The 17,163-nt window shown below is 49.4% G+C and overlaps 2 protein-coding genes across 3 annotated transcripts in view; one reads left to right on the top strand and one right to left on the bottom strand.

Moving 5' to 3' along the window:
* Positions 1–5,652, bottom strand: part of RETREG3 (reticulophagy regulator family member 3) — a 29,936-nt gene extending 24,284 nt beyond the window's left edge. Inside the window, exon 1 of one of the 2 annotated variants that reach the window (XM_008012618.3) lies at positions 5,349–5,652. In XM_008012618.3, the coding sequence (XP_008010809.1) occupies positions 5,349–5,587 (239 nt within the window). In that variant the 5' untranslated portion in view covers positions 5,588–5,652. The remainder of the gene's footprint in view (positions 1–5,348) is intronic. The other variant, XM_008012617.3, reaches the window with a different exon arrangement.
* A 273-nt stretch (positions 5,653–5,925) lies between these two features.
* Positions 5,926–11,472, top strand: TUBG1 (tubulin gamma 1). Its single transcript, XM_008012619.3, has 11 exons — positions 5,926–6,055; positions 6,378–6,490; positions 6,693–6,860; positions 8,308–8,376; positions 8,660–8,739; positions 9,177–9,303; positions 9,879–9,965; positions 10,081–10,230; positions 10,493–10,645; positions 10,729–10,890; positions 11,078–11,472. The coding sequence occupies exons 1-11, from the start codon at positions 6,007–6,009 to the stop codon at positions 11,273–11,275; spliced, it is 1,356 nt and encodes a 451-aa protein (XP_008010810.1). The 5' UTR covers positions 5,926–6,006; the 3' UTR covers positions 11,276–11,472.
* Positions 11,473–17,163: the final 5,691 nt, after the last annotated feature.

Genomic DNA, 17,163 nt, shown 5'->3' with positions numbered 1-17,163 from the left:
GTTAACTGAGACTAGTGACTGCAAAAAGCAGATCCCAACAGATATCTCTACTTGGGACTCAGCTTGTGGATTGCTCTAAAACAATATCCCTAATTCAAAGACTATGTAGATTCAAAGATTGTTAAAAACCACAAAGCAGTCAAGGTGCAGTGGGTCATGCCTATAATCCTAGCACTTTAGGAGGCCAAGCCGGGAGGGCTGTTAGAGCTGAGCAGTTTGAGACCAGCCTGGGCAACATATTGAGATTGTGTCTCTACAAAGTTTTTTAAATAGGCTAGGCCCAGTGGCATGTGCCTCTAGTCCCAGCTACTTGGAAGACTGAGGCAGGAGGACTGCTAAAGCCCAGGAGGTAGAGGCTACAGTGAGCTATGATTGTGCCACTGTACTCCAGCCTGGGCAACAGAGCGAGACCCTGTCCTCCCCACAATCCCCCCTTCCCCAGCAAAAAAAAAAAAAAACAACTGGGAAAGAACTCAACAGTTATGTAGGCCTCCTTGAACTATGTCTTCATGTTAGGTGGGAGAGGGAGCTTGGAGTTCACACATTTCCAGGGTTCATTTACCCTCCTCTGATCTCAGAGTACGAGTCAAACCAAAAAGTTACCCAAACCTGTTCTTTTCTGATCCTGTCAGGATACATGCTTGCTGACTCTCATATTCTTCCCCCAAATCACTCATTCACAGATGAGGTTGACGCTAATGAAAACACAAGCAATTGGAAGGAACGGCCTGACATTTCTATTATTATCCTAGAGATAATAACAGATCAGTGACCAGAAGTACTCTAGGCTGGAAGATCTCTGATATGGCCACCATAAATTCTCTGGTACCTGAAAAAAAAAAAGTGTGAAAACCTTGGAATACTATAGTGACAAGGTATCTACCTCTATCTCCATCTTTTTTTTTTTTTTTAAGATGTAAGAAGGCATATTCACAGGTACAGCAAAATATGACTGAGTATACAAAACACTGAAAATTAAGAGCTACCTACCTGAATTCTGATTTTTTTTTTGTACTCCTATCCAATCTTCTAATACCTCAAAATGCACAAAAATCTCAGTTAATGATACACCATTTTTATCCCATTATTCAATACAAATAATAAAAGAGAAACTAAATATTTCAGATTTGATTTTTCTGACTTGAGGTAATGATCCTCCTCCCTTTCTTAAACATTTAAAATGTTTGTTAACTGAACACTCTTCGACATTCCTAAGCGAAATGTCAGCCCTCATAACTCAATATGACACTACTAGAATGTGAAGCCCAAATTTCATTTTAAATCTCTAATTACCTACCAAGGAAGCTCATTTCCCCAAACAATTTTGTGAACTCCAATGCCAGACTATTCATGTTTCTGGGGACTTAACAGTATCTGTACCTTTCATAGGTAGGAGTCCTCTCCAGAAATGGCATACCCAACTGTTCTTTTAGTCTCAAGAGTCACATCCTCAGCCAGAAACAGTGGCTCATGCCTGTAATCCCAGCACTTTGGGAGACCGAGGTGGGTGGATCACCTGAGGTCAGGAGTTCAAGACCAGCCTGGCCAAATTGGTGAAAGTCCGTCTCTACAAAAATACAAAAATTAGCTAGGCATGATGGCGGGTGCCCGTAATACCAGCTACTCGGCAGGCTAGGGTGGGAGAATCGCTTGAATCTAGGAGGCGGATGTTGCAGTGAGCCAAGATCACGCCATTGCATTCCAGCCTGGGCGACAGAGGAGACTCCATCTCAAAAAAAAAAAAAAAAAAAAAAAAAAAGGCTGGGCGCGGTGGTCAGGAGATCGAGACTATTCTGGCTAACACGGTGAAACCCAGTCTCTACTAAAAAATACAAAAAATTAGCCGGGTATGGTGGTGGGCCCCTGTAGTCTCAGCTACTTGGGAGGCTGAGGCAGTAGAATGGTGTGAACCTGGGAACTGGAGCTTGCAGTGAGCCAAGATCATGCCACTGCACTCCAGCCTGGGTGACAGAGCAAGACTCCGTCTCAAAAAAAAAAAAAAAAAAAAAAAGTCACATCCTCACTTTGTTGTCTCTCTCCCGCACCTTCTTGAAATGTGATGGGACTGTAACAAGAGTAACTGTGTTCTGGATACACAGCAGACAAGCTACTAGGAAATGCCAAAGATAAAAAACCAATCACAGCAATGCTTTAAGAGACCCAGAGTACAAAAGGAGTATTAAGTGAGCCTCTAAACATAGCATATTAATAAGCTTAAGTAAACACTGATAGAGGCCCGCAAATTAAAGCTAGCTGTAACATCTAGATATGTCCCAGTCAGAGCAGCTCCTTATGTGCAGACCTCAACCTCACATTCTGCTTCAGAAACCTCTCTTGGACAAGGGGCAGATGAAAGGTCCCCTCCTTGCAGATCACAAGGTCAGGAGATCGAGACCATCCTGGCTAACACGGTGAAACCCCATCTCTACTAAAAAATACAAAAAATTCACTTTGGGAGGCTGAGACAGGCAGATCACGAGGTCAGGAGATCGAGACCATCCTGGCTAACACGGTGAAACCCCGTCTCTACTAAAAAATACAAAAAACTAGCCGGGTGAGGTGGCGGGCGCCTGTAGTCCCAGCTACTCGGGAGGCTGAGGCAGGAGAATGGCATAAACCCGGGAGGCGGAGCTTGCAGTGAGCTGAGATCTGGCCACTGCACTCCAGCCTGGGTGACAGAGCAAGACTCCATCTCAAAAAAAAAAACAAAACAAAACAAACAAAAAAAACACACACACAAAATTAGCCGGGTGTGGTGGCATGCACTTGTAATCCCAGTTACTCGGGAGGCTGAGTCAGGAGAATGGCGTGAACCTGGGAGGCGGAGCTTGCAGTGAGCACAGATGGCGCCACTACACTTCAGCCTGGGCGACAGAGGGAGACTCTGTCTCAAAAAAAAAAAAAAAGGGTCCCCTCCTCAAAAAGAACAGCATACATGCTACCAATTCATTTGCATTAATAAATCTTTGGTTTAAAAATCCATTTAAGGCCCAGTACAGTGCAGTGGCTCACACCTGTAATCCCAGCACATTGGGAGGCTGAGGCAGGCGGATTGCTTTGAACTCAGGAGTTTGAGATGAGCCTGGGCAACCTGGCAAAACTCTGTCTCTACAAAAAAAATACAAAAATTAGCCAGGCATTGGTGGTGCATGCCTGTAATCCCAGCTGCTCAAGAGGCTGAGGCAGGAGAATCGCTTGAACCCGGGAGGGGGTGGTTGCAGTGAGCTGAGATCATGCCATTGCACTCCAGCCTGGGCAACAAGAGCGAAACTTTCTCAAAACAAAAATTAGTAAACCCTGATAAAGTGTCTTTTTTCATCAGGCAGTCATACTTTGATACAAATTGGTTTAATGTGGCCTAGCCTTCTTGCTAGAGAGACCGAAACCACTGTGGGAAATGTTTTGACTGGATGAAACACTCTTCAGTGAGGTGCTATAGTGAAGATTTCTACAGAGGGCAATGGGAATCAGTACCTAGGGGTCAAGGAAGAAGCACTTGGCTGGGCACGGTGGTGTATGCCTATAATCCCAGCACTTTGGGAGGCCAAGGCGGGAGGATCACCAGAGCCTAGGAGTTCGAGACCAGCCTGCACAATATAGTGAGACCCTGTCTCTACAAAAAATTTTAAAAATTAGCCAAGCATGGTGATGTGCACCTCTGCCCAGCTACTGTGGAGGCTGAGGTGGGAGGATTGCTTGAGCCCAGATGTGGAAGTTGCAATGAGCCGAGAGCATACCATTGCACTCCAGCCTGGGTGATAGAGCAAGACCTTGTCTCCAAAAAAAAAAAAAAAAAAGGCTGGGTGAAGTGGCTCACGCCTGTAATCCCAACACTCTGGGAGGCTGAGGCAGGCAGATCACCTGACATCAGGAGTTCAAGACCAGCCTGACCAACATGGAGAAACCCCATCTCTACTAAAAAATGCAAAATTAGCCGGTTTTGGTGGCTCATGCCTATAATCCCAGCTACTTGGGGGGCTGAGGCAGGAGAAATGCTTGAATCCTGGAGGCGGAGGTTGTGGTGAGCCGAGATCGCGCCATTGCGCTCCAGCCTGGGCAATAAGAGCGAAACTCTATCTAAAAAAAAAAAAAGGGAAAAAGCACTACCAAGAATAAATGAAGAAAGTAGTAGGAAAAGTTTACCATCGAGTATGCTAAAAGCTCTGGAAGCCACAAATGCCAGAGACTACTGTGACACATTTAACTGGGTCTCTTTCAAACTGGGAGAGGATTAGCTTAATAGCTGAACACTGTCTTCGGGTCAATGAACTTGGAATTATTTGTTCTGCTTCAGCTCACTGAAAATCTTTCAGATAAAGGATAATGTTTTGATTTTAAAACCAATTTTAAGGGGAAAGCTATTTTTAGCAAAAACACATTTAAAAAACACACATATTTTGTTTCAGGCTTATCCAGAACAGTCTTAATCCATTCAGCTGCAGAAGGCCCCCTACAAGTCAGTTCCCTTGGAACCTCTTCCATTACGAATAAATCCAAAACTATGGTTGCTAGCTCCTATGAAGCCCTAGGTCCGCTTTAGGTGATGACAACTGACAGAAGTAGCAGTTCCATTTTCACAGAGCATGACACACACAGATAAAGCATATTTATAGTGCTACTTTTCCAGCTCGGGAACACACACATACTATTGGACATCCTCAATTTCTTTGCCTATAAACAATGGCTAAGGATGCCTCTCTAATTCCTTGGAACAGGGAGGAGTTACAATCACAGGTGGCTTTGAAACGGGTGAAATCTCCGTCATCATTTCCTAACTGTTCTTTAAAAGCTTGTACTTTTCTTTCAATTTTCAGCTTTGGGGGCTCACACTGACGCTCAGACTTCATAAACTTCCTTCCTAGATATACAACATGCTAATTCATGCGAATCGCTCAAGCTTGTTTTAAAAATCACACTTATGGATACCTTTGCAAGACTTCACGCCTGTACTCCAACAATAACTACTAAAACCTCTGGAAACAATCTAGAACTTGCACTTGAGCAGACAAGAGAAAGCAAGTGATGGCTTTAAAGGGACGCAGCTTTCCCGGGCTCAAAAGAGGCGCCCTAGCTCACTCTTGAGCGGCTCAAGATGTTACCAGAAGCTCCCGCCAGATGTGCACGGCGGAGGTGCGGGCACCGGTAAGGCAGAGAAGATGAGTGGACGGCCCTGGGAAGAACTGCGGTGCCCAAGCCTGCGGGCGGGATGGAGTGGAAAGAGGTGAGGCAAAATTAGGCAGGTACAGGAAGGAGCCAGTGCAGCGAACAAAACAGGGCAGGCGAGTACAGCCCTAGAGGAACCGACGAATTCGGGACTCGGAGGGTTTCCGAGGGTCCAGTTCTCTCACCAGAAAGCCGCGTTCAGCCCCAGGCACCACAGGGCGCTCCTGGCTGGCCGCTCCCACACCAGGGCTGCCTGCACCCGACTCAGCAGAGGCTCGTAAGGCCCCAGTACCTCGACCAGGGCCCGCTGCGCCGCCTCAACCTGCTGGTCCCGCTCCCAGGAGCCTGACACATCTCGGCGGCCCCTGAAAGTCGACCCCGAAGCCGGGCCTGGGGTCGCCGCCACCCCTTCGGCCTCCGCCATCTCCCCCCGGCAGCCACAACATCCGGGGCCGTGGCCCGACAGTCACAATAACAGCAACTGCGCAGATGCGCGATTCGGCGTGGGAGGCCGCTTCGCACCACAGCGCGCTTGCGCGCAGGCCCAAGCGGGCGTCTACCCAGAGGGGAGGGAGGACGCCGAGTCAAAGTACCCCGCCAGCGCTGAGGCGCGGAGACTGATCCCTCGGCGCAGAGCCCGATCGGGAGCCGCGCACGCGCAATCTGCAGGAATGAAGGCCAGTGCTTAAAGACATGCCATTCATTGCCAGAACTCGGTTCTCATTGGAGCGGAGGAAGTTCGTGGGTGGAGCTTGTTGTTCGCGCCTGCGTCTTGCGGCGAGCGGGCTGGCGTGCGGCGGCGTTGCGGGCGGGAGCGGCTGCAACGCCGGTGCCTGAGGAGCAATGCCGAGGGAAATCATCACCCTACAGTTGGGCCAGTGCGGCAATCAGAGTGAGCGAAACTCCGGCCCCTCAGCTAGCCAGGTTCCTTAGGGTCAATGTGATCTCGCTGTAGGATCCTGGACTCCATCTGTCCTTGCCAGAGTCGTAATTCTCTGAAAGGCGAGACATCCCTGACCCAGTGTCCACTTGCCCAGCCCCGAGGGGCCCTCCCCTGCCCTGTCCCTGGCGTACAGTCCTTTCCTCAGACACGGGAGAGTCCTGCGGCTTGACTTCTTATTCCTGGACGCAGGCGCCCAGTCCCCCCGCTCCTGACTGGAACCTGCCCGGAACTAGATATCTTCTTTCTCCCCTGCCCGCCCCTTCCCCCCCAGTTGGGTTCGAGTTCTGGAAACAGCTGTGTGCTGAGCATGGTATCAGCCCCGAGGGCATCGTGGAGGAGTTCGCCACCGAAGGCACTGACCGCAAGGACGTCTTTTTCTACCAGGTGCCCCCAGCGACTTGGCCAAGGGCGGCAATGGCCCGAGGGGCCAGAAGGGAAGGGAGTGGCCTGGTACTGGGAACCCTGCTGGGCAGTGGGGCCAGGGGGCTGGCTTGAGGAGGGAGGCCTGGAGGGAGCCAGAGTTGGGAGGACTTAGGACTTGGGCCACCCTAGCTGATTGGGCCCCCTCCTGGACTCCCCTTGACAGGCAGACGATGAGCACTACATCCCCCGGGCCGTGCTGCTGGACCTGGAGCCCCGGGTGATCCACTCCATCCTCAACTCCCCCTATGCCAAGCTCTACAACCCAGAGAACATCTACCTGTCGGAGCATGGAGGAGGAGCTGGCAACAACTGGGCCAGTGGATTCTCCCAGGTCGTTTCCTATTCCCTGACAGGGCCTATGACGTCCCAGGGAGAGAGGAAACCACATCAGGGATGTATGAATGCTGGAGGGAGAGACGTGGCTGCAGGGAGTGGACCATGTAATATTGTCAAGCGCCTATGCTAGCTAATGCAGTGTGCCAGGCCATTCTAAGTGCTTTACATATATTAATTTTTCTAAATCTCCCAACAACCCTAGAAGTAAGTACTACAGGTCTACAGTCCCTTATGTGCCTTTCCAGGATCCAGAAAGCCATGAAACCAAAGGACATTTCATAACTAGTTCAGCAGCAAAAACAAATCTCAATGAAGACAGGCGGTTTCTTTTTTATTTATTTATTTATTATTATTTTTTGAGACGGAGTCTCACTCTGTTGCCCAGGCTGGAGTGCAGTGGCATGATCTTGGCTCACTGCAACCTCTGCCACCGGGGTTCAAGCGATTCTCCTGCCTCAGCCTCTCGAGTAACTGGGATTACAGGCGCTTGCCATCATGCCTGGCTAATTTTTGTATTTTTAGTAGAGGCGGGGTTTCAGTGTTAGCCAGGATGGTCTTGATCTCCTGACCTCGTGATCCGCCTGCCTCGGCCTCCCAAAGTGCTGGGATTACAGGCCTCAGCCACCGCACCGGCCCCATACTTTCTATCCAACTTATTGTCATTACTGATGCCTTTTATTACAGAAATACTAATATGTTTGATTAACGTGCTTCTGACTCCCACTGGAATTTTATTTAATATATATTATATATGCCGTAATAACTTTCTAAAATCTGAAATATTTTGAATTCCAAAATATAACTGGCCTCAACACTGTTTGATAAGGGTATATGGACCTGTATTATTACCTTCATTGTACAGATGAGGAAACTGAGGCATAGAGCAATTAAGTAAGCTGCCCAGAGCTACATAGAAGTAGAGTTAATGGGCCGGGCACAGTGGTTCATGCCTGTAATCCTAGCACTTTGGGAGGCCAAGGCGGGCAGATCACCTGAGGTCAGGAGTTCAAGACCAGCCTAGCCAACATAGTGAAACTCTGATTCTACTAAAAATACAGAAAATAGCTGGGCATGGTGGCACGTGTCTGTAATCCCAGCTCCTGGGGAGACTGAGGCAGGAGAATCACTTGAACCCGGGAGGTGGAGGTTGCTGTGAGCCAAGATCAGGTCACTGCACTCCAGTCTGGGAGACAGAGAGAGACTCCGTCTCAAAAAAAAAAAAAAAAAAAAATAGAGCTAATGTATGAACCCAGGTAGTCTGGGTGTAGAGTGCTTTCTTGTAACCACTGCACCGTACCGCCTCTCAATGTAGATAAAAAGCAGGCAGCTGTAATCCATAAAAGGACTCCTGGGTGCTATAAGGAGAATTGAGGGTGGCTTTTCTGAGGTTGGAGTCGTCCCGTGGTTCTGTCCCACTCTGACCCTCCCCTATGTCTGTACAGGGAGAAAAGATCCACGAGGACATTTTTGACATCATAGACCGGGAGGCAGATGGTAGTGATAGTCTAGAGGTAAGTGTCCCAGGAATGCTGGTAGGAGCCGACATAGGCAAGGCTTAGCAGCACCCTCTAGAAGCGACCTGTTAGGAACGAGACCCACTCATGTACCCTTTGCACTGGACAGAAGCTGTCAGGCCTTGCTGGAAACAAGGCAGTTGCCTAAGCTATATAAGTGAGGGGACTGGAGGGGAAGCAAGGGCTCGGGAAAATGGGAGTCCTGAAAAATTATGAGATGGGTCTAGTTTGACATCTTGCCACTAGATACCTGGATACTGACTGCCGCTTCCCCATGCAGGGCTTTGTGCTGTGTCACTCCATTGCTGGGGGGACAGGCTCTGGACTGGGCTCCTACCTCTTAGAACGGCTGAATGACAGGTAAGTTTGTGTCTGGGGATTAGGAAAGGTTTCCAACTTGGCTTCCTAAATGACTAGTGGACCCAGCAGATATAACTCCATATTTGCTGGAACAGGAAAGAGTTCTATTCCCTCCTATAGAGAGGAAAATGAAGTTACAATGACTGAGAACCCCCTCACACTCCCAGTAGCGGGAACTGGAGCCTGGAACCTGAGCCCTGGATGAAAGTCGAGGGAGTGTGGCCAGGTGTGGATTTGGAAGCCCAGAGTCTAAGATGTCTCTGCCTTTCCCCCTGTAGGGTTACAGACTTCCAAAAGTCAAGGCTGCCTTCTCTACTGATCTGACCCCACCCCAGTTTCGCCATCAAGATTTAGCTGCTTCTGGACAGTTGTTAGGGAACACCATGTTCACAACGCCTTCAGTCTGTTGCCCTGATCCTTTCCCCAACTGCCACCAGGTATCCTAAGAAGCTGGTGCAGACATACTCAGTGTTTCCCAACCAGGACGAGATGAGCGATGTGGTGGTTCAGCCTTACAATTCACTCCTCACACTCAAGAGGCTGACGCAGAACGCAGATTGTGTGGTAAGTCCTGGATTCTACCTCTCCCAACTCTCAACACCCCATACCCACTCAAGTCTATTAAATCATTTTCATGTATTTAAAAAAATCCATTTTAGCCAGGTGCAGTGGCTCATGGCTATAATCCCAGCACTTTGGGAGGCCAAGGTAGTTGGATCACTTGAGTCTAGGAGTTCAAGACCAGCCTGGGCAACATGGTGAAACTCCATCTCTACTAAATATACAAAAATTAGTCGGGAGTGGTGGTACATGCAGAAGGATCACTTGAACCTCAGAGGCAGAGGCTGCACTGAACAGAGATCGTGCCACTGACTGCACTCCAGCCTGGGTGACAAAGTGAAACGCTGTCTCAAAAACAAAAAAGAAAAAAGAAAAAAAAAGAACGTTTAAATAAGATGAAAAGAAAAATTTAAAAATCCATTTTGAGCCGTCTTTTGCCCTAGGTCAGTGCAAATCCCTTTTCAGTGGATCTTTCTGGCCATAAAACTCAAAGGAAATTAAGCTTCAGAGCCTAGGGTCAGGCAGAGCTCCTGTTTTTCCTATCCCCATTGATGTGTGGCCCTCTTCTGTCGCCACAGGTGGTGCTAGACAACACAGCCCTGAACCGGATTGCCACAGACCGCCTGCACATCCAGAACCCGTCCTTCTCCCAGATCAACCAGCTGGTGGGCCCCCACTCCTGGACTCCTTTGGACTAGAAGCCCTCCTTGTTTTAGGGTCATCTGGGGAAGGGAAGTCCCATTGTGGCCGAGGCCCATGACATGGCACGCCTGTCCCCAGGTGTCCACCATTATGTCGGCCAGCACCACCACCCTGCGCTACCCTGGCTACATGAACAATGACCTCATCGGCCTCATCGCCTCGCTCATTCCCACCCCACGGCTCCACTTCCTCATGACCGGCTACACCCCGCTCACTACGGACCAATCAGTAAGAGCAGCCTTCAGTGTCCCAGGCCAGGCCGGCCCTGGACCCAGCAGGCCCTGCCCTAGCCTTTCTGTCTTCCCCACTGCCCCAGGAGCTGCCCTTTGCAGGCCCCGAGGCACTGTGCTCAGGGACTAGCACAGAGCAGGCGACTTTCTTGCTGACTTGCTCTCTACCCTCCCTCTGCCTTTGGTTTCTGCCAAGGAGAAGCCAAAGGGGGGACTCTGCCCTGAGCGCTGGCCGGGTTCCTGTCTCACTGTCCCATCAGGTGGCCAGCGTGAGGAAGACCACGGTCCTGGATGTGATGAGGCGGCTGCTGCAGCCCAAGAACGTGATGGTGTCCACAGGCCGAGACCGCCAGACCAACCACTGCTACATCGCCATCCTCAACATCATCCAGGGAGAGGTGGACCCCACCCAGGTAGGGGAGGCCCCTTCATCCCGCACCCTGGACCCGCAGGGGTAGAGGAGAGGCCACCTCCACTGCTCGTGTGCCCACCCCAGGTCCACAAGAGCCTGCAGAGGATTCGGGAACGGAAGTTGGCCAACTTCATCCCGTGGGGCCCCGCCAGCATCCAAGTGGCCCTGTCGAGGAAGTCTCCCTACCTGCCCTCGGCCCACCGGGTGAGTGGGCTCATGATGGCCAACCACACCAGCATCTCCTCGGTGAGTCTCACAGTTTGCATCTTTTTTTCCCTGAATCAGTTTCCTGACTATACCTCACGTCTCTGCATCTGCTGGCCCTGCTTCTAGCTTTTTTGCTGTGGGCATGGCCCAGCCTTGGTTCCCCGGCTTTCTGGGCCATAGTATTCTTTTAAGGTCTTTGTAACCCCTGTTTTCTGCACACCCCAAGCTCTTCGAGAGAACCTGTCGCCAGTATGACAAGCTGCGGAAGCGGGAGGCCTTCCTGGAGCAGTTCCGCAAGGAGGACATGTTCAAGGACAACTTTGATGAGATGGACACATCCAGGGAGATTGTGCAGCAGCTCATCGATGAGTACCATGCGGCCACACGGCCAGACTACATCTCCTGGGGCACCCAGGAGCAGTGAGTCCCCCAGGACAGGGACCCTTGTCTGCCTTACTGGTTGGCCCAGGCCCTGCCTGACTGACTACTCCTTCAGAGCACAGATCAGGGACCTCACGTATCTCTTTCTCATATACATGCACTCTCTGTTGGCCTGTGAACACATTTACTTCTCCTCTTATAAGACTATTTATCTTTAATAAAGCACTGGATATAAATCAAGTCACTGGTCCCTTTAAAGCCTTTGGGTTCTGGAGATGCCGGGGGTGGGGGTATGCCTGTTCTTTCTCCATCACTGTGACAGGGTCCTCGCCCACTTCCAGCATCTTCAATTCTGAACCAACAGCTTCCCCTAAGTTTTTCTTCTACCTAGTTTTGGAGAACACTGGTGGGGTTTGACCCACCTGAAATTCCTTTCCAGGGTAAAAAGGCCCACAGATATTACTTTGTTCTCTGTCTGACCCTTTCTGGGTCCCCGTTCCCTCCCACCCTCACCATATCAGGTGAATATTCCACCAGCTTCATGTTTCCACCTCAGAGTGTCTTTTTAACCACAATCTGAGGCTCAAGGCCACCACCCCTGCCACTAGGCCATGAACAAGCAGTGGAGTCCAACCTAATACCTCTAAGTTTCTAGCAAGCAGTCCAGGAGAGCCGCTCGTTTCAGGCAGTTGGAGTCTAGCAACGTCAAGTCAACAGACCAAATCTAAAGCCTAGACTGTAAGCAGGATCATAAGTGGTTCCATAGCTAAGGCACCGTAATTCTCGTCTCAAGTGGTCGCCAGTAATTTAAATGGCCGGTGCCTTCTACTTCTGGTGGAAGATTGCAGGGAGGTAGTAAATACATAGGGGCCTAAGTCTCCAGGATTGGGTTCTTTTTTTTTTTTTTTTTTTTTTTGAGACAGGGTCTTGCTGTCACTCTGTCACCCAGGCTGGAATACAGTGGCATAATCACGGCTCACTGCATCCTTGACCTCCCTGGCTCAGGCGATCCTTCCTGTCTCAGCCTCCTAAGTAGCTGGGATCACAGGCACACACCACCTAAATCTTCAGGATAAAAAGGGCAAAGCAGGTTATCCTGAGAGCATAGTAGATTGTCAGGACCCCATTAGGCTCTTATACACCATAAAGATATATCATAGTGACAGCTAACATGCATACATATGCTGTGAGAAGTACATTATTTTGTTGAATCCTCACAACAACCCTATGAAGTGGTAGATACTAATTTTTAAAACACAGTAATAAGGCCGGGTGCGGTGGTTCACGCCTGTAATCCCAGCACTTTGGGAGGCTGAGGCGGGTGGATCACGAGGTCAGGAGATCAAGACCATCCTGGCTAACATGGTGAAACCCCATCTCTACTAAAAAAATTAGCTGGGTGTGGTGGGGGGCGCCTGTAGTCCTAGCTGCTGGGTGTGAACCCAGGAGGCGGAGCTTGCAGTAACCTGAAATCATGCCACTGCGCGCCAGCCTGGGAGACAGAGTGAGACTCCATCTCAAAAAAATAAAAAATGAGCTGGGCGTGGAGGCAGGCGCCTGTAGTCCCAGCTACTCGGGAGGCTGAGGCAGGAGAATGGCGTGAACCCAAAAGGCGGAGCTTGCAGTGAGTCAAGATCACGCCACTGCACTCCAGCCTGGGCAACAGAGCAAGACTGTCTCAAAAAAATAATAATAAATAATAGCGGCCGGGCGTGGTGGCTCAAGCCTGTAATCCCAGCACTTTGGGAGGCCGAGATGGGCGGATCACGAGGTCAGGAGATCGAGACCATCCTGGCTAACACGGTGAAACCCCGTCTCTACTAAAAAAAATACAAAAAACTAGCCGGGCGTGGTGGCGGTGCCTGTAGTCCCAGCTACTTGGGAGGCTGAGGCAGGAGAATGGCGTAAACCCGGGAGGCGGAGCTTGCAGTGAGCTGAGATCCGGCCACTGCACTCCAGCCTGGGCGACAGAGCCAGACTCCGTCTCAAAAAAATAAAAAATAATAAATAAATAAATAAATAATAGCAATAAAAGTACAAATAAAAACAATACAGTATAACAATGATTTACAAGCATTTACCTTGTATCAGGTACTACAAGTAATCTAGAGATGATTTAAAGTACTATACAGGAGAAGGTGCATAGGTTATGTGTAAATTCTATACCATTTTATATAGTTTCTTCTTTCTGATTTTTTTTGAGACAGTCTCACTCTGTTGCCCAGTGCAGTGCAGTGGCGCCATCTTGGCTCACTGCAACCTCTTCCTCCCAGGTCAAGAAATTGTTGTACCTCAGCCTCTCTAGTAGCCGGGATACACACATGCGCCGCCATGCCCAGCTAATTTTTGTATTTTTTATAGATAAGAGGTTTCTCTATGTTGGCCAGGCTGGTCTCGAACTCTTGGCTTCAAATGATCCACCCACCTCGGCCTCCCAAAGTGCTGGGATTACAAGCATGAGCCATGGCCATATTTTATTTTTTCTAAAACATTTTATTTAATTAAGCATCTGCAGATTTTGGCATTCTTGGGTGTCCTGGAACCAATGCCCTGTGGGTACCAAGAGACAACTGTACTTGCTCACTATTGGCCTGGGAATATAATTTTCCTTCTATGAACCTGTTTATCTTTCATAGCTATCCCCCCTGCCAGGTAAGTATGAACCTGTTTATCTTTCATAAAGTTCTACATGTGAACAGAGAGAACAATATACAGGCCAGACCCCTATGAACAGAGGGGACCCTTTCAGGACTGATGGGCAGAGAACAGGCCATCAGAAGCCAGGCCCTAGGCTGACTGAGGGGTGGCAGAGAGGCCATGAGCCTGTTAACATCACAGCCAAGACAACCAGCCTGTCACTATCAGTTGCCAGTGTCTTCAGGGGGCTGACTCAGGGAGAGCCAGCCTGGTTGGTGTGAACCAGCTGCCTATTCTCCCAAAAGGAAGGAAGATGACTTCAGTGAAAACCAGTGTGCACCTGGTCCTTTCTCAGCTCCTCCTCCTACTTCTGTACCACTAGTTTCCTTGCCTCAGTTCTCCTTTCCTTCCCCTTCCCTTAAAGACCAACCTTGCATAAGTTGTGCCAGGCATCTGCACGAGTGCTGGTGCTGAGTGGGGGATCACAAACTGGCACAAGTACTGAGGCTGCTGTATGTGAGTGGCCACCTGGCCCACTTCCAGGCCATAAGCAACCCCCAGGCCCTCCTTTGGAGGATCCAGTAAAGTAGCATGTAAAGCCCTGAGCAGGAGAAAACACCAGGTAGTCTAGAATAAAAGTTATGTCTGGTTAGTACTACAGCCACCAACCCAGAGGGGTGAATACATGCCCTGTGGGGGAGAAATGGAGCTGCAAAGACACCTCCTTTTCCTGGTGGCTAAGTATCAGGCATTACAAGCACAGACAAAGCCTTCAGTGCTAACTTCAGAACCAGATCCCTCCGCCAAGGCTATTTCCAGATCACCCATCACCCCAAACCAGGGCAGCCCCTCCCTGTTCTTGGCCAGCCTGCAAACCCCAAAGTGTGTCAACTAGAGGGCAGCTCAGAGGCCAGGTGGAAAGGGAGGGAGGCCTCTGGGAATCAGGACAGCAGGTGGTGCTGGTAGTGAAAAGTCCCTGTGGTGTGAGAGACTGTGAGCCACAGAAGAGACTGTCCCTGCTGAGAGACAAGGACTGCTGCAGAAACAGAGAGAAAGCCTGGAGGCGGGCCAGCGCTCAAGCCTGGAACAGGAACTTCTCTGCAACTAAATAAGAGAAAATTAGCTGTTTAAAGCTAATATTCCTAGACTTCAGTGGGATGTGACCCCAGGGACCCTCAAACATACATGACACAGAGATCTATATCAGGAAGTACATAGGCAAAAATAGAACTGTGTAAATGAATCTGAAACTTAGAAGCTGTAACTTTGGAAAGTGAGACGTGAAGAGGTGGCAAGCACACGTGGTGTGTGGGGAACATGTGACCAGCAGAGGCACTGGACAGAGTGGTGGGTCAGTCCATTAAGCCTTATCCTGCTCTCTGCCAGTTGCAAATATTCTAGATCTCCCTAGAAAATGGGCTCCTCAGTGGAGAGTCCATTGAAATCCAACATACAACCCACCCCCAAGTAATGCCCGCTCCCAGCACTTGCTCCCTTTCCATTCCTTCTCCGGTATCTCAAGCAGGGAAGGGGCTGCCCTCGGAAGGTAACAGAAATATTTGAAATTGATATTCTGAATTACTAATACATCACTTATTAAAAGATTTAATTCAATTTGGCCAGGTGCAGTGGCTCACGTCTGTAATCCCAGCACTTTGAGAGGCCGAGGCAGGTGAATCACTTGAGGTCAGGAGTTCCAGACCAGCCTGACCAACACGGTGAAACCCTGTCTCTATGAAAAATACAAAAATTAGCCAGGTGTGGTGGCAGGCCTTTAATCCCAGCTACTTGGGAGGCTGAGTCAGGAGGATTGCTTGAACCCTGGAGGCAGAGGTTGCAGCGAGCCGAGATTGTGCCACTGCACTCCAGCCTGGGCAACAGAGCGAAACTCCATCTCAAAAAAAAAAAAAAAGTTTTTAAATTAGCCAGTCATGGTGGTGCATACCTGTGGTCCCTGCTGCTCCACAAGCTGAGGTGGGAGGATCGCTTGACCCAGGAGGTCAAGGTGACAGTGAGCTGTGATCATGCTACTGTTCTCCAGCCTGGGCAAGAGAGTGAGACCCTGGCCACTCCAAAAAAACCAAAAAACATTCCATGATGGGGACAAAAAATTAAACAAATAAAATAAGAACCACACCCCCGCCTCCCCAGAAATCCCCACATTCCCTTAGACCTAGGAAAACCAGGACAGTTCGTCACCCTAAATGAAAGACCACCACGGAGAATGATTAGAAAATTGCAAAGCAGTACATATAAATAATCAGGGGTGAATTAAGGCCTGATAGATATTTGTTCATGAATTAAGCAAGCATTTATTAAAAACGGAGATTGAGTTGCCCAGCACTAAGCTTCACAATTCACCCTACTAAAGGGGTTCCCACTTTTACTAGAGGGGTGACATAGCATTGTTACCATTTGAATAGTGTTTTACCCTGCACAATGCACTTGCACATGCATTCATTATCTCAGTTTTTTGAGGGAGGTTTTTTCGTCATTTATCATCATAGGAAATCAGTTCAGGGAGGTTAAGTAATTTGTCCAACATCACACAGCTGGTACATAAAAGACACACTAGACCTCGTGTCCTCTGACGCCAAATCAATACACTCTTTCCTCCACAGCCACTAAGAAGTGCTCTGAGGTGATACAACCTGAATTAAAGTTTGTTTTGGGGGTATTTATTTATTTATTCAAGACAGAGTCTCGCCCTGTCACCCAGGCTGGAGTGCAGTGGCACGATCTCGGTTCACTGCAACCTTCGCCTCCCAGGTTCAAGCAATTCTCCTGTCTCAGCCTCCCAATTAGCTGGGACTACAGGCGCACGCTACCACACCCAGCTAATTTTTGTATTTTCAGTAGAGACAGGGTTTTGCCATATTAGTCAGGCTGGTCTTGAACTCCCGACCTCAGGTGATCCACCTGCCTCGACCTTCCAAAGTGCTGGGATTACAGGCATGAGCTACCGTGCCCGGCCTTTTGTGTTTTATTTTTGAGACAGAGTCTCTGTTGCCCAGGCTACAGTATGGGTGACACAATCATGGCTCACTTCAGCCTTGGCTGAAGCTACCTTCCTGCCTCTGCCTCCCAAGTAGCTGGGACCACTGGTGCGCGCCACCATGCCTGGCTAATTTTTTAAATTATTTGTAGAGACAAGGTCTCCCTATATCGCCCAGGTTGGTCTCGAACTCTTGGCCTCAAGAGATCCTCTTGCCCCAGCTTCCCAAAGTGCTGGCATAACAGGCATAAGCCTCTGGGCCTGGGCTCAGTTGCAGGTTCTTTTTTTTTTTTTGAGAC

This window comes from Chlorocebus sabaeus, chromosome 16 (assembly GCF_047675955.1).
Source record: "Chlorocebus sabaeus isolate Y175 chromosome 16, mChlSab1.0.hap1, whole genome shotgun sequence".
NCBI classification, from domain to species: domain Eukaryota; kingdom Metazoa; phylum Chordata; class Mammalia; order Primates; family Cercopithecidae; genus Chlorocebus; species Chlorocebus sabaeus.
Note: the sequence above shows the minus strand (reverse complement) of the source record. Positions and strands in the feature narration are given on the sequence as shown.